Source organism: Plectropomus leopardus, chromosome 16, assembly GCF_008729295.1.
Source record: "Plectropomus leopardus isolate mb chromosome 16, YSFRI_Pleo_2.0, whole genome shotgun sequence".
Classification (NCBI taxonomy): domain Eukaryota; kingdom Metazoa; phylum Chordata; class Actinopteri; order Perciformes; family Serranidae; genus Plectropomus; species Plectropomus leopardus.
The window spans coordinates 27,465,175-27,483,292 of NC_056478.1; the positions used below are offsets into that span (position 1 = coordinate 27,465,175).

General features: G+C 38.5%; 1 protein-coding gene across 1 annotated transcript; it reads right to left on the reverse strand.

Annotated features, from left to right (window-relative positions):
* Positions 1-2,456: 2,456 nt before the first annotated feature.
* On the reverse strand, positions 2,457-17,874 carry LOC121955313 (histone deacetylase 2-like). The gene is made up of 14 exons (XM_042503201.1): positions 17,709-17,874; positions 15,488-15,600; positions 15,226-15,343; positions 12,629-12,703; positions 10,942-11,080; positions 10,589-10,730; positions 9,240-9,332; positions 8,956-9,064; positions 8,723-8,863; positions 6,823-6,931; positions 5,208-5,338; positions 4,814-4,969; positions 4,220-4,277; positions 2,457-2,522 (listed from the first exon to the last, which is right to left on the reverse strand). The coding sequence occupies exons 1-14, from the start codon at positions 17,761-17,763 to the stop codon at positions 2,492-2,494; spliced, it is 1,470 nt and encodes a 489-aa protein (XP_042359135.1). The 5' UTR covers positions 17,764-17,874; the 3' UTR covers positions 2,457-2,491.
* Positions 17,875-18,118: the final 244 nt, after the last annotated feature.

Below are 18,118 nucleotides of genomic sequence, written 5' to 3' on the forward strand. Positions count from 1 at the left end.
TAGAATCGCCACCATAATAACACGTCTATTCATAAACAGCATTAGTGCTTCTATTTGCCGAACGTGCACATCTGCAGTCAAAGATGGACAACACAGTGAAACACGCAGTGATCACTTGCATTCATGACTGTTACGGGCTTTACTGGAAATAAACAAATAACAGCACAACAGAGTAATGTGACTACATATTGACTACGATTTGATTACAAAAGCTTACTGCAGTCAGCACCAGCCTCTTACTACAGCACGCATCTCAAGTGCAACCATGAGCCATCGTCAGTGATTACAAGTTTCAAAAGAGGAAAGTAAACAACCTCTTAAAGACTTTACTGCAATCTTTTCATTGCAAGCTCAAATTCACTGAAAGGCAGTTCATGCTGACGATAGAGACTGATGTTAAAACTGAGCACATGCCCTAATAAGTACAACACACAGAAGATATAAATTAGAACTTTCAAATATTAAATGATATAAGATGCAAAGTGATTGGGTTATAAACTCAGACTTGTGAGATCTAAATGTTTCTAGTCTTAATCTCAGACCTGAGATACTCAATGTAATGCAAGCCAAGACCTCCAAATCAAAATGTTTTAGTCGAGCCTAAACATAATACGAGTACACCTGATGTTTTACCTGAGAATGTTGTTAATAGAGCTGACAGGACAGAACGAGACAGCAAGAATAATACAGTACAGCAGTGATAATCCAGTTTGAAGTGGGCCTTATACTGGGTACTGGGTGGACCATCTACCATTTTCTAATTCAAAATGAAAGTAAACTGATCACAGTGAATCTTTTCTTGTACTCTGAATTTAAATAAGGTACAAGAGTACATACAAAACATCAAAAAAGAGGTCCGAGCTAAAGCCTGAATGTCCTCAAGAAACACTGTGGCTGCTACGACTGGCCCCTAGCCTCCTGTCATTTTGCAAAAGTGGGCCCCCAGGCAAAACAACTGGAGTAACCCTGCCATAAAAGGCTACCTTTCTTCCAATGCTCCAACTTTTAACCACAATTACGAACCAGGATAAAACTCAGGGACCCACTGACCTTGACAATGCAACTTCTCTCCTCTGTCCTGCAAAACCAATCCTTTCTTAAACTCCAGAGTCAAATTAAACTCTCTCTAGAGCATGAAAGATCAACGAAAGACCAAAAAACAAAGTGCCATTCTCCTCAAGAGTGGCGTATTTCAAATTAATGACCACAGCTGAAAGTAGTAATGCTGATTATAGAGAGTAAAGTGAGGATTTACAGTCAGCACGTAAAGCAGACTGAAGCCAGAAGTCTGGGCTAAGCTATCCCAGTCCCTGAATTCACCTTGCATCATTTCATGGCAAACAAAAGTATCCCAGGACAAACATCACCCTACCTCAGCCATGGCTCATGTTCGTCCTCTGTGGCTTCCAAATGCTGCTTTAGCAAGAGTCTCTGGAAACAGAAAATAACATTAAGCTAGTGGCTAAAATGAAAGGTTGCTAGCTTTTCCTCTGGTTAGCTTACCTCTCAGTCACTGCATGTCTCTAGCCTGGAAGCATTCCCTTTGGGCCTTTCATGCGGCTGTCCCCAACACCGGCCAAACTCCGTTCAAAACGCCATCAATTTTAAGTTTCGTTGGCAGTTACGACGTGAGTATTCCGGATAGGGACCATTTTACGACAGTTTTCGAATAAATAGGGGACAATTTTCAAGTCGGCATGTCTTAAAAGGACAAAGAAGAAATAACTTTGGAGTAATTTCAACTTCACTTTTGAGTCGCCTGGTGTTAGCAGAGACGGTGGACGGCAGGAGCAAGGAGCTTTCTCACCGATTAATGCCATTTTAATGCATTTGTGTCGTCCTCGGGGGAGTTTTCTGCACGCCGAATTCTCCAGAACAAAGGGATCGTATTATAAGTATCTCTTATTGTACTTTATGATAAATTAACGCTTATTAAAAACGTTTTATTATCAGCTAATGTATCTACGCCAGCGTGCTTCCCCAGTAATCACTCTACCTGCGCGTAGCTTGAGATGCTATCTGTTAGCTTGCAGCGCCCCCATGTGGCTAAGGATTATCATTACACAGATATAAAAAAAAAGAGCACCATGTTTAAAGTAATACACGTCAACGAATTAGTATAAAAGTTTTATTGACAAATACAAAATATTAAATTTTAAACATGAAGTCATCAGGGGTTCATCTACAGGTTCACCAACACTTTCCTAAAAACAAGTAAAGTCAAGGTTCCCTTCAGAAGATAAAGCACATTGGAATAAAATGATTCAAAGGGTATCAAAAGACAAACTGGAGTCTGGCAAAAAAATTCAAGTGGTGGATCCAAGAAATCCACTGATATACTACACAAAAAAGACACAACTCACAAGAGATTTACAGGTAGAAAATAGAGAGTCATAATAAATATAATGCTTCTGACGGTGATTCAGTGAGGAGACAGATCCTTCAGGGGGGACAGCACTGCGTGTGTGTGTCTGTGGATCGAAAGAAGATTTCAGGCACTGCTGGTCTGCTCATTCTTCACACTGCAAGAGAAACATAAAAGTTGATGTAAGCTGAAGTTTTATTTTAAAGTTTATAGGGTAAAAGTGCACTGCATTATGCAAAGTGAGTAGAAATAGACAAAATTTAAATTGACCAAATTTAACATTTCATCAGCAAATTCTCATCCTCATTCTCACCCTTGAGGCTTGCTTTAATGTTAAACAAACAAATACCTCTCTGCGCACAAAACACACGTTTAAAATCAGGCTTTAAAAAATATTATATATTAGTCAGGTTTTGTCATGCCACTAAGTTTTAGATGAAAAAAAATCAAACTGCATTTTCAGTGGATTATTATTTATTTTTCAATAATCACAGCCTATGATATGTCAATGATTTGCAGGAACATTGATTTTTATACATTATTATTTTTTGTGCAGTGTCAAATACACTCAAACCACTCACAAACTGCGCCGTTCAAAATCAGGCTAGAAAAAACTATACATATAAATGTATATGATTTTCTTTTTTCATTGACTTTTTTTTACCAAATCAGTCCTAATCATAAATATCAAATATTCACTAATGTTCAGAATTTTAACCCTTTAAAAAAATGAAAATGAAATGAAAAATGAAAAAATGTCAATATACTACATGCAAACTAGACAATTTTTTGGATTGTCACAGACTGAGATACGTCAATGATTAGCAGAAACATTGACTGTGACAGTGCACCTAATGGAAATGGCATGTAGAGAGTGACGTCCAAAGCCCAGAATGACTCCCAGAAATAACACAATGCATGTTTTTATGCTTTGATTGCTGTGGGTTAAAAAGCTGCAGTTTGCAGTTTGAATGGGTTTCAATGGCACATTTTTTGCACAAAACAGTATGAATGTAACAATTTTGATTACACAGTGTATTTTACACTTTTTGTAGGACCTGAGCTGGAAATTCCAAAATTTAACAAAAATGCACAATCTTGGCAAAATGTGTGCAACATGCATGAACACAGACAAAATAATTTTACAAAAAAAGAGGAATGAAAAGAGCGTAAACTGCACCCAACAGTCTCTAAGAGTTAAGGAACGGTGACTTACTTCTGAAAAGTGTTTTGGTGATACAAGATTCCCTGTTTTTTGTGTGCATGTGTGCGTCTGGGCATTTCGACTGATACAATGAGGACAAGTTCTGGAGCTGTCAGGTTGTCTAATGTTCAGCTGACCTCTACAGGTAACTTTGTGTGGTTTTTAATCAGACTTTGAAGTGAATTATTTGGAATACAAGGATTCATGCTATGTGTAATGATCTTTCCTCACATGCTGCTTCTCTGCTGTCACAGCGACGCGCTCTCCCCTTGTCTTTGTCATGCACATGCACACATGTGAAAAGCTGATGTTTAAACATGGCAGAAAAATCGAGTTCCACCGATCAGGTTTCTCTAATCTCTTTCCCTGATTACAGAAAGCAGGTTTATAGAGACCTTTACTGCAGGAAGCCCACAGAAACTGTGTCTGTTAGTGAATGTGAGTGAATGTTAAAGCACAGTCAGCTGTAAACACAGGCTGTGACTGAATATATGAATTTTAAACAGCATTCAGTTGCTGTGAACTGGACCTTAATAGGAAGTTAATTAAATTCAGAATTACAGAGGAGAAATGTTGCACGGATATCTGTGTGTGTGTGTGTGTGTGTGTGTGAAGTCGTCGTTGGATAAACACGTAGTGAGATGCGTCACCTTTTTGAGTCAGTCTTCTCAGCGCTGCTCTCCTTTGTTTTCTCTTCTTCTTTAATCTCTGGAAGAGGATGAGGCACAGAAAAAAAATATAAATTTAACATTTTAGCATTGTGGAAAAATTTCTCTGTTTGAGTTAACCTTTAGAAACTCCAGCATATCTGCTTGATAACTTTCAAAAACGTAATGAACGCAATGAGCAACTTGCAAAAACTGGCAGAAAATTAGTAAGAAGTAACAAGAAAATGACTGAAAATAAGATTTAAAAAAAGGAAAAAAACAACACAAAAAAAACCAAGAAAAAAGTGTTAAAAAATAAATATGTTTCTTTTTTCTGTAACATAATTTGAAATATAAAATCAAGAGAATTATAAATATAATTTTTTGGTCATTTTTTCTCTTGTTTTTTAATATTCTTGTCACCAATTTTTTAAAAGTTTGCAGGACATTTCTTGCCAAGCTGCCCATTATCTTCTCTTCCGCCTTTTTGAAAGAAATCAACGAGGTTTCGGAGGTTAAAACGACTGTGAAAGGCGTCTGCGTGCAGCACAAAAAAACTGACGTTGATCAGGATGTTAAAGGGTTAAGGACACCCACCCGTTTTCTTCTCCTCTCCCTCCTTCTTCTCTTCGTCCACTCTGGGCCTTTTTGCTCCCTTCTTGTGATTGGCCACGTTTTTCCTGCCTCCCTCGCCCTCGTCCTCAGAGTCAGAGAACTCTTCGTCGCAGGCTATCCTCTTATCTGTGGCGCGGACTGCAATCACAGCACACACTCTGATTAATGACGGTACAGGACGAAAACCTGCAGACAGACCTCAGTTCCCTGTGTAAACAGTCGGGACGCTTCATCAGTTTGGACATTTGTCTTGTCTCAGTGTGTCATCTACTGTTATTTTTATGCTTAGCAAGTATACTGCTAACCATCTGCACCCTTTTAGCACATTAGCATGCTAACATTTGTCGTCCTGTGTGAGAATGGACGTCAGTCTTACTGGACAGGCGTTTGTCAGGGTCCTCTGTGTCCTCATCCACGGTGTCGTCTGGGATGGCGTCCTCAGGGATGGCTTGCATCTGCACTCCAGGAGCATGAGGCAGCATGCGCAGGTTCTCAAACAGTCGCTGCCTGAAAAATGTGTACACACACACACACACACACACACACACACACACACACACACACACACACACACACACACACACACACACACAGAGCGTCAGTGCATTCAGGTAACTCTGGAGCCATTTAAATAACAAGCAGCAAATCAACATGGACACAGGATGTATGTCATGTAGAAAGCTAGATTTGTTCCTCTGTTTCATTCATGTCCGTTACATTTAAAAACGATATATTTTGCAATTACATAGAAGAACAGAGCCTCATTTCCATCGGTGCGATGACAAAAGATGCTGTAAGTCATGAGAAACTTCATCAACATTATAAGAAACTTTCTCAAAATAATGAGAATCTTTCTTAAAATGAGCATAACCAGGAGTTAGTACCTCAAAATAACGAGGTGGTATCTTAAAAATATTAACTTTGCATTTCAAAATAATGAGGTGATATCTAAAATACTGACTTTGTATTTCAAAATACTGAGGTGGTATCTCAAAAATATTGACGTAGTATTTTAGAAACAATGAGGTAGTAGCTCCAAATGAGGTTATATCTCAAAATATTGACTCTATATCTAAATACTGAGGTAGTATCTTACAATAATGACTAAGTATCTCAAAATAATGACAAGCTTTCTCAAAATAAGATAGCTTCACTAAACAATGACTTTTTATCTCAAAATACTGACTTAGCTTTTAACAATAATGAGGTAGCATCTCAAAATGAGCTAGAATTTCACAAACGAGGTAGTATTTCAAAATAATGACTCAGTATCGACACTAAGAAATGATAATAACTCAATAATTTGAAAATGTTTGAAATTATTTGAAGATACTAACATATTTATATATATATATATATTTTGAGATATAATTTTTGAGATACTTAATCATTATTTTGAGATACAAAGTTATTATTTCAATAACTATATCATAACTTAGAGGATCTTGGAAGCGTTGGTTTCTATACTATTATAACCCAGCAAAGTAAGGCCAAAATCTGTTGATCAGGTTCCTCGGACTGCTCCTACCAATAACACCCCAATACTTCACATCATCACATTAGATGCTCTGGTTCTGCATTTAGGAACATGCAGAAATGAATGGACTGGAGCCAGTACTGACTGTTTATTAGTATGCTTATGCTTAAACAAAAAAATCCATCTGCTGAAGAAGACTGTGAGATACAGTGGAAAGCTTTGGAAAAAGCCTGTAAGTGGACCCAAAGTTAACATCTCAAGAAAGAACATTTTGGCTTAAAATATTTTAATGTGTAAACACCTCACACCCTTATGATGGTGGCCAGAAAAAGCTTTTTGATTGGCTATCTTAGAGCATAATTGACAAGAAAAGAGCTACATGTAAAACATATATTATCATAATCAGATTCGATGTCTAGATCATCAGAATAAATAATAAAAAAAACATTCTTGACACTTTTAAAACCCACTTCAGCCTTGTTAAGAAACAGCTCCAGAAAAGGAGTGCACGTACTTGATCTTGTCCATGTACTCCTGTGTGTTCTGGTTGGTCATGTTGGAGGGGCTGATGTGCAGCTTGAAGTCAGGCCCAAAGTACTCAAAGTAGTCATTGTATGGCAGCTCTGCAATGGAAACATCAATGAGAAAAGCAAGCAAACGGAGCCAAGATGAACACGGCTGGGGGAGATTTATACGCTGCAGATAAAACAAAGTGTCAAATTATCAGCCGTTTGGAATGAAAAAGCAGCAATAACACACCTGTTAATATGATTTACTGAGCCTTTAGAACCTGCACTGATCCTCGCTGAATGGAGGATGGATTGAAATGAGCAGGGAGTTCAGTTAATGTCCTGAAATTCCATTAAGAGAACTGCTGGCCCATTCGACAGCCTGTGATTACATCCTCGCTCTTTATGTTACACACACTCAGTGGAGGAGGCAGTCTGCTGAGTCAGCTCCCTGCGAGGAGAGGTAGCAGGCAGGCTGTCCCTTCACAGAGGCCAAGTCATATAACACTCGCTCACCACTGACCCCAGATCGCCATTCAGATCCCATCCTGCAGCCCCCCACACCACAGACGAAAAAGAACGTAAGGACAAGCAAAGGTGCTGCAGGAGTCTGACCAGCTTTTTCTAGTTTCCACTTCCAGTTCTTCAATTCTGAGATGGTTTTGATTCCTCCTTTTGTATAATGAAAACTAACTTGATGCCACACTAGAATTAACACTCGGGGGGTTGTGTGCCTCTGTGAACTAATCAAGTCACACACATCTTCCTCCAGCAGCACAGAAAAACTATTCACAGCTTCAAGGTGAGCACATCGAGATCACTGTCACCAAGTCAGCATCCGACCAAATGTCTCCCCTTCTGTTTCTGAGTCATGACATTGAAAAATCGCCAAAAAGTGTTTTTGCAGAACATTATGATGTCAGAGTGAAGAGGACTTTTGACCTTTTGGATATAAAATCGCTTCATCCTTTTATCCTATTACACATTTGTGTAAAATTTTGTCATAATTTGCGAATAAACTCCAGAAAATGTTTTGTGAGGTCACTGAGAACTTGACCTATGATCTTCAACCACCAAATTTTCACTCTTGAGTCCAAGAGGATGTTTGTGCCAAATTTGAAAAAAAATCTCCTGTACGCGTTCTTGAGATATTGCATTCACAAGAAAGTGTCAGACAAGGCCAGAGGGACCTTTGGCCACCAAATTCAAATGATTTCATTGTTGAGTCCAAGTGGATGTTTGTGCCAAATTTTAAGAAATTTCCTCAGAGTGTTTTGGAGATATTGTCATTCACGAGAATGAGACGACCCCAACGTCACGGCGACCTCTACCTTTGACCACCAAAATCTAATCAGTTCATTGTTGAGTCGAAGTGGGCGTTTGTGCCAAATTTGAAAAAAATACCCTCAAGGTGCACTTGAGATATCCCATCCATGAGAAAGGAATGGATTTACCAGCGGACAACCCAAAAACATAATGCTTCCATCTGTGGCTGTCCCTGACGCAGAGGCATTAAAAAGTCATATACATCCTACATCAGCTCTACATCTTTCCTGTTCTTCTCTTAAGAGATTGAGCATGAATCTGACTGACCATGAAACATAACATTTCATCATTTTAGGAACTTTTCCTTGATTTCACTCCCATTCTATTGAAGAGTAATTTGTGCTCTGAAATTGTTCTTTCTAGAGCACTTGAGGGGTGTACAAACATCATTTTTGAACACATGAAGGATAACAACAGTAGTGTTGGGTTCAGGTGCTCTAAGCTAAAAAGGTCTACAGCTCCTTCTCTGATCCATCACTATTGTCACTATTGTCTATCGCTCAACACAACACAGACAAAAGTGCAACTTTTGACATCCTTCACAATAGCAGATATTAGACATAAAAATCTGTGACAAACCGTCGGGGATGTCCGTGTCCAGAGCTACGGCTGTCTCGTAGGTCCAGCAGCGGGCCACGTTGCGGATAGTGTATCCTCCTCCACCCAGCATGAGCAGCGGGAGGTTGAAGGACTTCATGTACTCCACACACTTGGCATGACCTGGTGAACATGAGACCCACAATATATCACTTTCAGCAGGGTTCATGACTTCCATTTATCAGTCATTTCACACTGCTACGGTGTATCCGTACCTCGAATGGTGAGGTTGAAGCAGCCGAGGCGATCTCCTGAGAGAGAGTCTGCACCACACTGAAGCACCACGGCGCTGGGCTGGTACATCTCCATCACCTTGGCCATCACCTGCAGGACCACAGCAGACAAGTCACGACTGAATCACATCTTTTTTCTTCTTTTTTTTTATTATTAATTTATCATTTATAAAATCAGATCTTGTGGATTTTGAAAATGTTAAAAATATGTGCAGTGGAATCTAAAAGACGTCAGGTCATGCTTATGATTACAGTTTCCTACTCACAGGTTTGAAGATTTGCTCGTATGACTCATCATCGATGCCGTCGCGCAGGGGGAAGTTGACAGCGTAATATTTGCCTTTTCCAGCTCCGATATCCTGAAACAGAGGACAACAGCGTAAAAAGACAGAGAAAATAGATACATCACTAAATTTTCTGAATGCATACATTTTATCAGTGTGAGAGAGGAGAAGTTAGCTGCAGCAAACCTACAAGCCTATTAGGCTTTTTTTAGAAAACGAACACAAAAAGCCTCCTTTCTTTCATTTCAGGTCTAATTGAATGTATAAAACCTTCTAGCACAAGCAGTTGAATGTATTGCTTTTCTGATGCACAGATTCCAGCTTGTTCTTAACCCTTTGGTGCATTTTACACTCTTTTCATTCTTCATTTTTTTTTGGTAATTTTGGCTGTGTTCTTGCCTATGACACACATTTTGACACAATTGTGGATTTTTGTTCCAGTTCAGCTCCTTCAGTAAGTCTAAAATACACTGTGTAAACAAAAATGTTCCATTCATACTGTTAAGTGCAAAAAATCTGCCATTGAAACCCACTAAAACTGCAGTTTTTGGTCCCACAGCTACCAAAGCATAAAAACACACATTGCATCATTTCTGGATGTCACTCTGGGCTTTTGCCTTGGAATTTTTAATTTTTACTATTTTCCACCTGATGATGTATTTTTTTTCCATATATAAAAAAATACTTGCTATTTACACTCAGTGCACTGTCACAATCAATGTTGCTGCAAGTCACTGACAAATCCAATAATAATAAAAGAAATCTAGTTTGCATGTACTATATTAAAAATAATTATTTTTTGTGCGTTTTTTTTTCACCTAAAAACATTTTGACATGGTATCATGACAAAAACATTTTTTTTTTTACCATTTTTTTGCATGAGAGAAAAGACATGCTATTTCCACAAGGTGGACCGTCACAATCAATGTTGCTGCAAATCATTGACATACCTCAGGCTGAGATAATTAGAAAAAAAATCTATTTAGCATGTAGTGTACTAAAAATTATTCATTTTTTGTGTTTTTTTTTAAATCTGAAAACATTGTGGCACCATGACTAAAACCTGGCATTCAAAGGGTTAAAATTCTCAAAATGAATGAATATTTGATAATTATGATTAGGACTGCTGTTGGTAAAAAAAAAAAAAAAAAAAAAAAAAACTCAATGAAAGCAGAAAATCGTCTTAATTTATAATATCATATTAATGTGTAACATTTTTTCAAGCTTGATTCTGAAAAGGGCGTTTTGTGTGCAGAGCTACACGAGGGTGTGTTATATCAAAGTGGGCCCTAAGGGTTAAGATCTAAGTGAGGACAGAGGCTGTGGCTCACCCTGAGGTCTCCGGTTCCAGGGAAGTACTCCCCGTATTTATGGAAGGACACAGTCATGACTCTGTCTGTGGTGTAGAAGGCCTCCTCTACTCCGTCCCCGTGGTGGATGTCTATGTCGATGTACAGCACCCTCTGGTGGTACCTGGGAGACGGGAACAACGCAGACACAGCTGGGATAAGTGCTCACAGTCTGTTGTTTGATTGATGCTGAATTTCAAGAGAAACGACCCACAAATCAGAGCTCTGAGACGTACATTACCTCTGCTCTGATGAAGAATCTGTGTGCTTGCTTTCATTTACATACATGCATAAACATTACTCGAAGGGCGTTTCAAGCTGTTTGTAAAACTCACTTGAGCAGCTCCAGGATGGCCAGCACGATGTCGTTGACATAGCAGAATCCGGAGGCTTCAGACTTTTTTGCGTGGTGAAGTCCTCCAGCCCAGTTCACGGCAATGTCAGTCTGCTGTCTGTTTAACTTCACCGAACCAGCTGTGAGCGAAGAAAACACACGTTTTGGTTTAGTTTTAAATAAATATGCGCATGTCTGATACTTAAAGAAGTATCTCACTGATATAAAGAAGACCCCTCACATAATACTTATAAATTGGTTATATTGGTACTACATGACCAGAGGGAATAGAAAAAAAGCTTGTTTTGGTTCAAGAGGTAGAAAACCTACAACTACCAGAATGCAATGCACCTTATGGACTGGTCCGTGTGAAACAATGGCGGCCATCCGGATCTGGTATTCCAGTTAAATAGTGAGCTAAAACATGTTTCTGAAAACATTTGAGGTGAGAATTATGCAGCTCAATAATAATTCTCGGTTTATATTTGATCAGCGCTACTTAGTTTTACTGTTTGTTTGTTTTGGCCTCCATTTTCACTGTGCAGGAAGCAGTGTGGGAGCCACTTCCTGTTCACAAACGCTCACCACTACGGCAAAACGGGGCACTGAAATACGTTTCTGAGAACATTTTAGAAGAGAAATAAGCAGTGCAGTGACATAATCTTGATTTATGTCCAGTTGGCACTGCCTAGTTTTACTGTCTGATTGGATTTCAGTCTGAGTTTGAGAGAAAGACAGAGAGGGGCCTCCTGTACTCATTTCCCAAAGGGATTTCAAAATTTGTCAGTCTCACATTAACTGGCACATTAATTAGGATTAGATGACGGTTGTTTGCTGAATGGCCAGGTGAAGAAATCACACCCACACACTTGTGATTGTGCACTTTAGCTAACTTTGGGTGTAAAAACTCTTATATGATAAAAAATTATATTTTTTTCCCCCAATTAAAACTTTTTTGTTTATCTAGTCATAACAACTGAATGTTAGAAAGACAAACTTTCGATTTTAAGCAGAAATTATTCTCTTAGTATTTTTATTATAGCTTATATATCAAAAAAAATCTTCAGTGAAACACAAAGATTGCTTTGGAAATGTCAACATTTCTAAAAGATTCAGAGATAAAAAGCAGATACTCTTGAAAGCTACAGAGAGACAAATTGGGGACGCTTCAGCAGCCCCTCTGAAAGGAGCACCAGCTCCTCTCCACTTTTCTCTAAACAGGGACACTGATTATACAACAGTCTGAACACTATAAATAATGGTCCTGTTATAATAATGTTACACTCACTTGTATAACTAATGACTCGGTGTAAAATGTAACACATGCTATTTGAAAAAGTTTGACAGGAGTGTATTAATAAAATGTGGTTTAATAATCTGTAATAAAGTGCGTCGTCAGCTTGTCTCATATGCTCACGGATTTGACATCGTCTCTGTATACAAGATGTCGTCCACACACACAAGGGCCAGGTGAACTGGTGACACTGTGTTTTCTGCATATGTTAACCCTTTGATGGTCTGGGGACATGTGAATGGTGCCTCTCATCCCCTGCATGCCGAGGTCTATCTCAGCACGCAGTGTCTAATGCAAAATGCAATCCGTAAGTGTGCTTGACGTTAGGTTACATAATTTCCAGGTGATTAAGTCAATCAAATGTCCTGTATAAATCCATTTTCTTGTAACTTACCAGCAGAGCCCCCGGCAGAGAGTTGGCAGAACTCAAACAAGCCATCAAACACAGGACAGTCCTCTCCAACGTTGACTGCAAAATTAGACAATAGTTAGTTTAGTTTATTTGCACACTATTAAAAACTGCATGAAATCCTGATAAATTAAAAAAGAATTTGTCAGGAGATGTCAAGAAGCCAGAGGTTCATATGAACAAACAGAAATGACTTTTTTCTACAGAAAAATACAAAAGATAAATGACGGCATGAAGCAGAGAAAATAACCAATCGATAGATATTAATCAAATAAAAAACAAGAAGTACATAGATTACAATACAAAGTGCAAAGGAAAAAAGTATATGTGTGTGTGTGTGTGTACATATGCAGAAATAATTCAACATCATGATCTAAATGTAATGATAATTTCCTTCTAAATTCTTTTCAAGATGATGAGCTCTTGATTACACATACTTTATCATTCCATACCTGTACGCGACGTTATCCGAGGGAATACTGACCGTGTTTGTTTTTTGTTAGTACTCAGTTACTGATGAACAGGGTTCCCACTGCAACACCACTAAAATCAGTGAGTTGACCCTGACTTTCATACTGAAACAGCGTGCAGTTGAAGTGTAGACATTTGTAAAACGTGTTCAGAGACCCCCTTTAAAGCTTGCTTTAATGTGTGTTTTGGGTGATCAGATTGCAATCGTATATTGCTTGACCACATGAACGTTTAATACACCCACATCGCACTGAGGACAGATTTTGGCCGATTCACCTCCAGAGGTGATCCGGGACACATTGCGACCATGTTGAACACTCGTGTTAATGCATCTGAGCTGTCGATTCACGCACAACAAATACATACTATAAGTGCAAGGCTGTAGCAGACCAGAGCGGTAGCAGCAATTAGCCTGACAGTGAGCTAAGCTAAACTAAGCTAAGCTAAACTTACATCCGAAAAACTGCACAATCCCTCCATTTCACCTCATGGACATACATAGTGTCCTTTATATGGTATTTTTTCCTTTTATTTTTTTCAAATTGCTTCTACATTTGTATCTTATGTTCTATTCTGTTTAAATTCACTATTTTTATTACGTCCTTTATTCTAATTGTTTTGCACCAAAACATCTGGTCACATTCCTTGTAAATGTACTTGGCAATAAAACCGGATTCTGATTCTGATACCGATAAACAAGAAAGCAGCAAGACAGTTTATGTATATTCAAGACACTTGTAGACAAAGTTGGGATAAAATCGAGCGGTCAGGTTAAAATCACCTTGATATAGTCTGAATACAAGATGCATTTTAACACAAAGTGTAAAGACGGTCAGAGAATGAAGCTGATTACCAAATTTGTGGATTTACCAAAGGTTGTGTTTCAGGAGCAGAGAGAGCTTTGGTCTCTAACTTTAATCTTAAACTCAATGCAGACCACGACAGGAAAAACACGCATACAGATAGTGATCATCTTCAGGGTGCTGTCTGAGCAGCAGAACTGCCTCCTTTCATCTGCGTGTGAATTTTTTCTCACATATACATCCCTCCAGAATATGACCGGTTGAGGCCTTCATCTCTTTTTCCAACTTGACACTCAGATGTTGAAACGAAGAGAATGAAATTAAACGTTTTCTCTAAATTAAATGATAATAGCTCTGATTGTGTATGTTTTTCTAGACATAAATTCAAACAGACATTCTGAAAATGTGCTTATTAATATGACAGGGCTGTTTTTTTTATCTAACAGCTGCGTGTCTTCCCTTATTAGATTTTTTATTCCTTTATTGGAGTATGCCCTTTCAGCCTTTATTGGAATCTGACCTTTGTCCTTTATTGGAAGTGCTTTAAAGCTGAAAGAATCTTGTTTTTAATAATTGAGACATGTTTGATGTTTTGTGAAAGAGCGTTGACATCACTGTTTTTCTTTGCCTATGTGCTTTTTCTCTGTATTTTCTATGTAATTTCTTTAATTGTTGATTATCAATTGTTTTACCACCTTTTGTGCTTCAGATGGTTAACCACACCTTCCACCACTGAGCTCGTCAGCCTAATTGTGTGCATTATGTATAAATATACTGTAGGTGTGGTTTCATCTTTTTAAACATTTGACCGGACGAAGAGCCAAGCAGGATCAAAAAGTTGACTTAAATAAACTTGTGCAGCATGCAGTAAGTGTGCAGGTGTTACTTTTGTCCTCACGTACGCTGTTTTTTAATCGCCTTGCACCTATGTGATGTGCTGGAAACAACCCCTTTTCTATTAATCTCTTTTCCCAACTTGGAAAAAGTTGGGAAAAGACCTCCCCCCAGACATAGTGCAATGCTGGTCTAATCACCACAAAGCAAACGTGCAATTTTGATAATAATTAATTAATACTAATTTGTTAATAATTATTAATCTAAATTTTAAAAAATGCTAAATACTTAGTACTCGAATGTGGGTCTGTCAGACAAAATGAGTTTTTTTTTTAGATGTTTTCTTGGAGTCTGGGACATTGTGAGGGTGTTTTGTGACAATGTATAAGACCAAGAATTAATTTTAAAAAATAGATAAGTAGATAATGCAGCATTAGTGAGAACCCCCACGCAAGGAGCGTGCACGTTACTCACAGCGCTGCATCTGCTTGCTGAACTCGGACATGTTGTCCGGCCGTATGGATCGGAGGAACTTGATGTAATCGTCACTGTGATATTTTGTCATCTCCTCTGCTGTGGCTTTGTGCGGTCTCTGAAACACAAAACAAAGCAGCTGCGTGAAAATTAGGGAAGCGAAGACGACTACTGCTATGTTTTAATTGCATTTTACATTGTGCTGGAACACGCAGCAGACAACACAGGGTGTAATTAAATAATGAAGTGATTAGAAACATACATATATCTCCATTTTCCTGTATAGTCCATAGTTGAGAAGCAGGTTGTGAGTCATTCGGATACGATGTGGTTTCATGGGATGTCCCTGTCCATAGTAATAATTTCCAATGTCACCTGCAAAGGGAAACATAACCAGTTAATTCACAAGCAATATTATATGTCATGTACTAACTAGTCTAACAGAGATGGCTGATGGATCCTGACAAATACTGGCTTTATTTTTTAACAAATGCTCAATATTAGTGCTGTTACAACATTTTAGGGATGTCTAGTGGACTTCTCAGAATATATAAACGTAATAAAGTTTTGAGAAATGATAATATGCTGACCAGGGAAAGAAAAACAGTTACATTTAGCGCAATAGAACACAAATACAAATCAAGTATCATAACACATTTTAAAGTGACCAAAATCCCTGATGCTATCTAGCTTCATATAACAATACTTATACATATCCTGATGCTACTGAGCTTTATTGCTCATGAGCATCTCCATGGCCTCAAACTGGGCCATTAATAACAAATGCATGCTAAGAAAAGCAGCCATAAACCAGTATTGAATACTAATTCAACTGTGTATCCAAAAACACATCATTAATGCAAAACATGCTTCACAGATTCAAATATCTACATACAGTAACCAAATACCTTTTCCATATGCAGTCTCAAGGTGATCATAAAAGGAAGAGGGTGTCACTATTCTGTATATTTCTTGTCCGCAAATCCTAAGAAAATACTCAAACCGACAAAGTGTTCATGCGTCTCTCAATACTGCGTTTGTAGTGGTCGACAAATTATCAGCCTGGCTGATTACTAGGGCTGATATCTGGCATTTTGCCATGTATCAGTGTTGGTATTTTCTTTAATGATTGCTGATTAAATTAATTAATAAATTAAATTAAATATAGAAAGTGTCAGCATGGTTGGAATTTCACTTTTAAAAACCTCTAGGAGCTATTTTTACTTAGTCATTTTTAATTTAAATTTTCATTTAACTTTGTAAAAAAAAAAAAAAAAGTTGCTGGGAACTTGCTGTATATGATGTTGACAGTTTCAGTTTTGATATGAAATTTGCCAAAGGCATTTAAACAAAGTTTTGTGCTGGAGTTTGTTATATTCCAAATTCAAAATTTTGACAGAAATATTGTCATTGTTATTAAAAAATGCATATCAGTTCTTAAGATCAGTCATCGATTTCATTAGGTACAAATAAACAGTGTCTGCCCTGATGACTACTGTATCAATTTTATTACACACAACAAAATTTTCATGAATTTTCCAAAACTTTCAATGACTTTTACCGATTCCATGGCTTTTCCAGACATGGAAAATGTGATTGTGGAATAAAATGACTTTTTTTTAAGGTATTCCATGATTTCGGGAACCCTGAATATTAGTGTACATCAATATCTCTACCCAGAAGCCCCAAAACAGAAAGCCAGTCCATTGTGATGGCACACAGTGACACCTTTAGGGACTGTACCACTGTAAATGAATAGGAAAGCCAGCTCAGCAGATACTGTGACTAATTATGTCCTCACTGACCTGAAGTGCTGAGTTAAAAATAAGTGATTCCTCTGGGGGGAGGACTCGGGTAAACTTTGAGGGTCAAAATTGTTTCCTGTACTGTTAATTCTGCTCATCTGGACCCACACAGGCGGAAACACTCATTCCGCTGAGTAACCTTCCGCAACAATTAGGGCCTGTGCACATTGTGCGTGAGATAGTTGCACATTTCGCTTTGAGGAGTCAAAATTTCCACTTTGACTATTTCAATCTAAAGTTTGCCATTTCTCATTTACTGTGAGGTTGATATGAATAGAGCGGTGCTCAAAATCTGCCCAACGGTGTCCGATATGACTCAAACAATGAGCCAATAAAGAGTGCTGGGATTAGAATGTAAAAGCACATTCATGTCTAGCTAATTAAACACATTTACTTTAACATTACCTTACGTTCAGTTTTGCTCTCTCACCAGATAATGTGCATATATGTGAGCTTTATGATTTTTTTAACCAGTTAACGCGCTGGGTATTACTAAATAAGCACCACGAAGGCCATTCAAGCGATGTCGTTAGCTTCATGGTTAGCTAGCTAGTGGTTAACACCATACATTCACCAGCAGCACCAGCTAACCCGGCTAGCTCCGCGGCTAACAGCGTTAGCCTGCCAGCTGCCTCAGTGACTCGGGCTGCTCATTCACACACTCGGGATGTCCCATACCGTCATAGTAGTAGCAGACCTTCTTCTTAGTCCCTCCCGCTGTCGTGTAAGCCATGTTTGGGGCACTTTTTCAAAAAGTTGCTTTAAATTTGCTTTCACGGATGGAGAGTGGGATGGACGGCATCAACACAGGAGAATGAACACACGACGGAGCCGTGCGGCTGTGAATGGGAGGCGCAACTGTACCGGGGCGTGGCGGTCAGTACGAGAGTGGCCCCGGGCCCCACACAGCACCAAGGATACTGCCTTATGCTGCTGTAAAAACTCCATGTATACATTACATGTCTTTTTTTTTTTTAACCATACGGGAAGACAGTTAATCTATGGGGGGATGCAGATAACTGTACATAGTAGGCTAGTCAGCATTATTTAGACACAAAGTATCAAAATATACTCACCGTGGTTATGTT

Coding starts and splice junctions, on each gene's coding strand:
- LOC121955313 (XM_042503201.1), bottom strand. CDS start 17,763: ATGGCTTACACGACAGCGGGAGGGACTAAGAAGAAGGTCTGCTACTAC. Junction 10,731..10,941: donor GCCATCCTGGAGCTGCTCAA/GTGAGTTTTACA, acceptor CCCGTCTCCCAG/GTACCACCAGAGGGTGCTGT. Junction 5,339..6,822: donor GAGTACATGGACAAGATCAA/GTACGTGCACTC, acceptor CACATTTTTCAG/GCAGCGACTGTTTGAGAACC.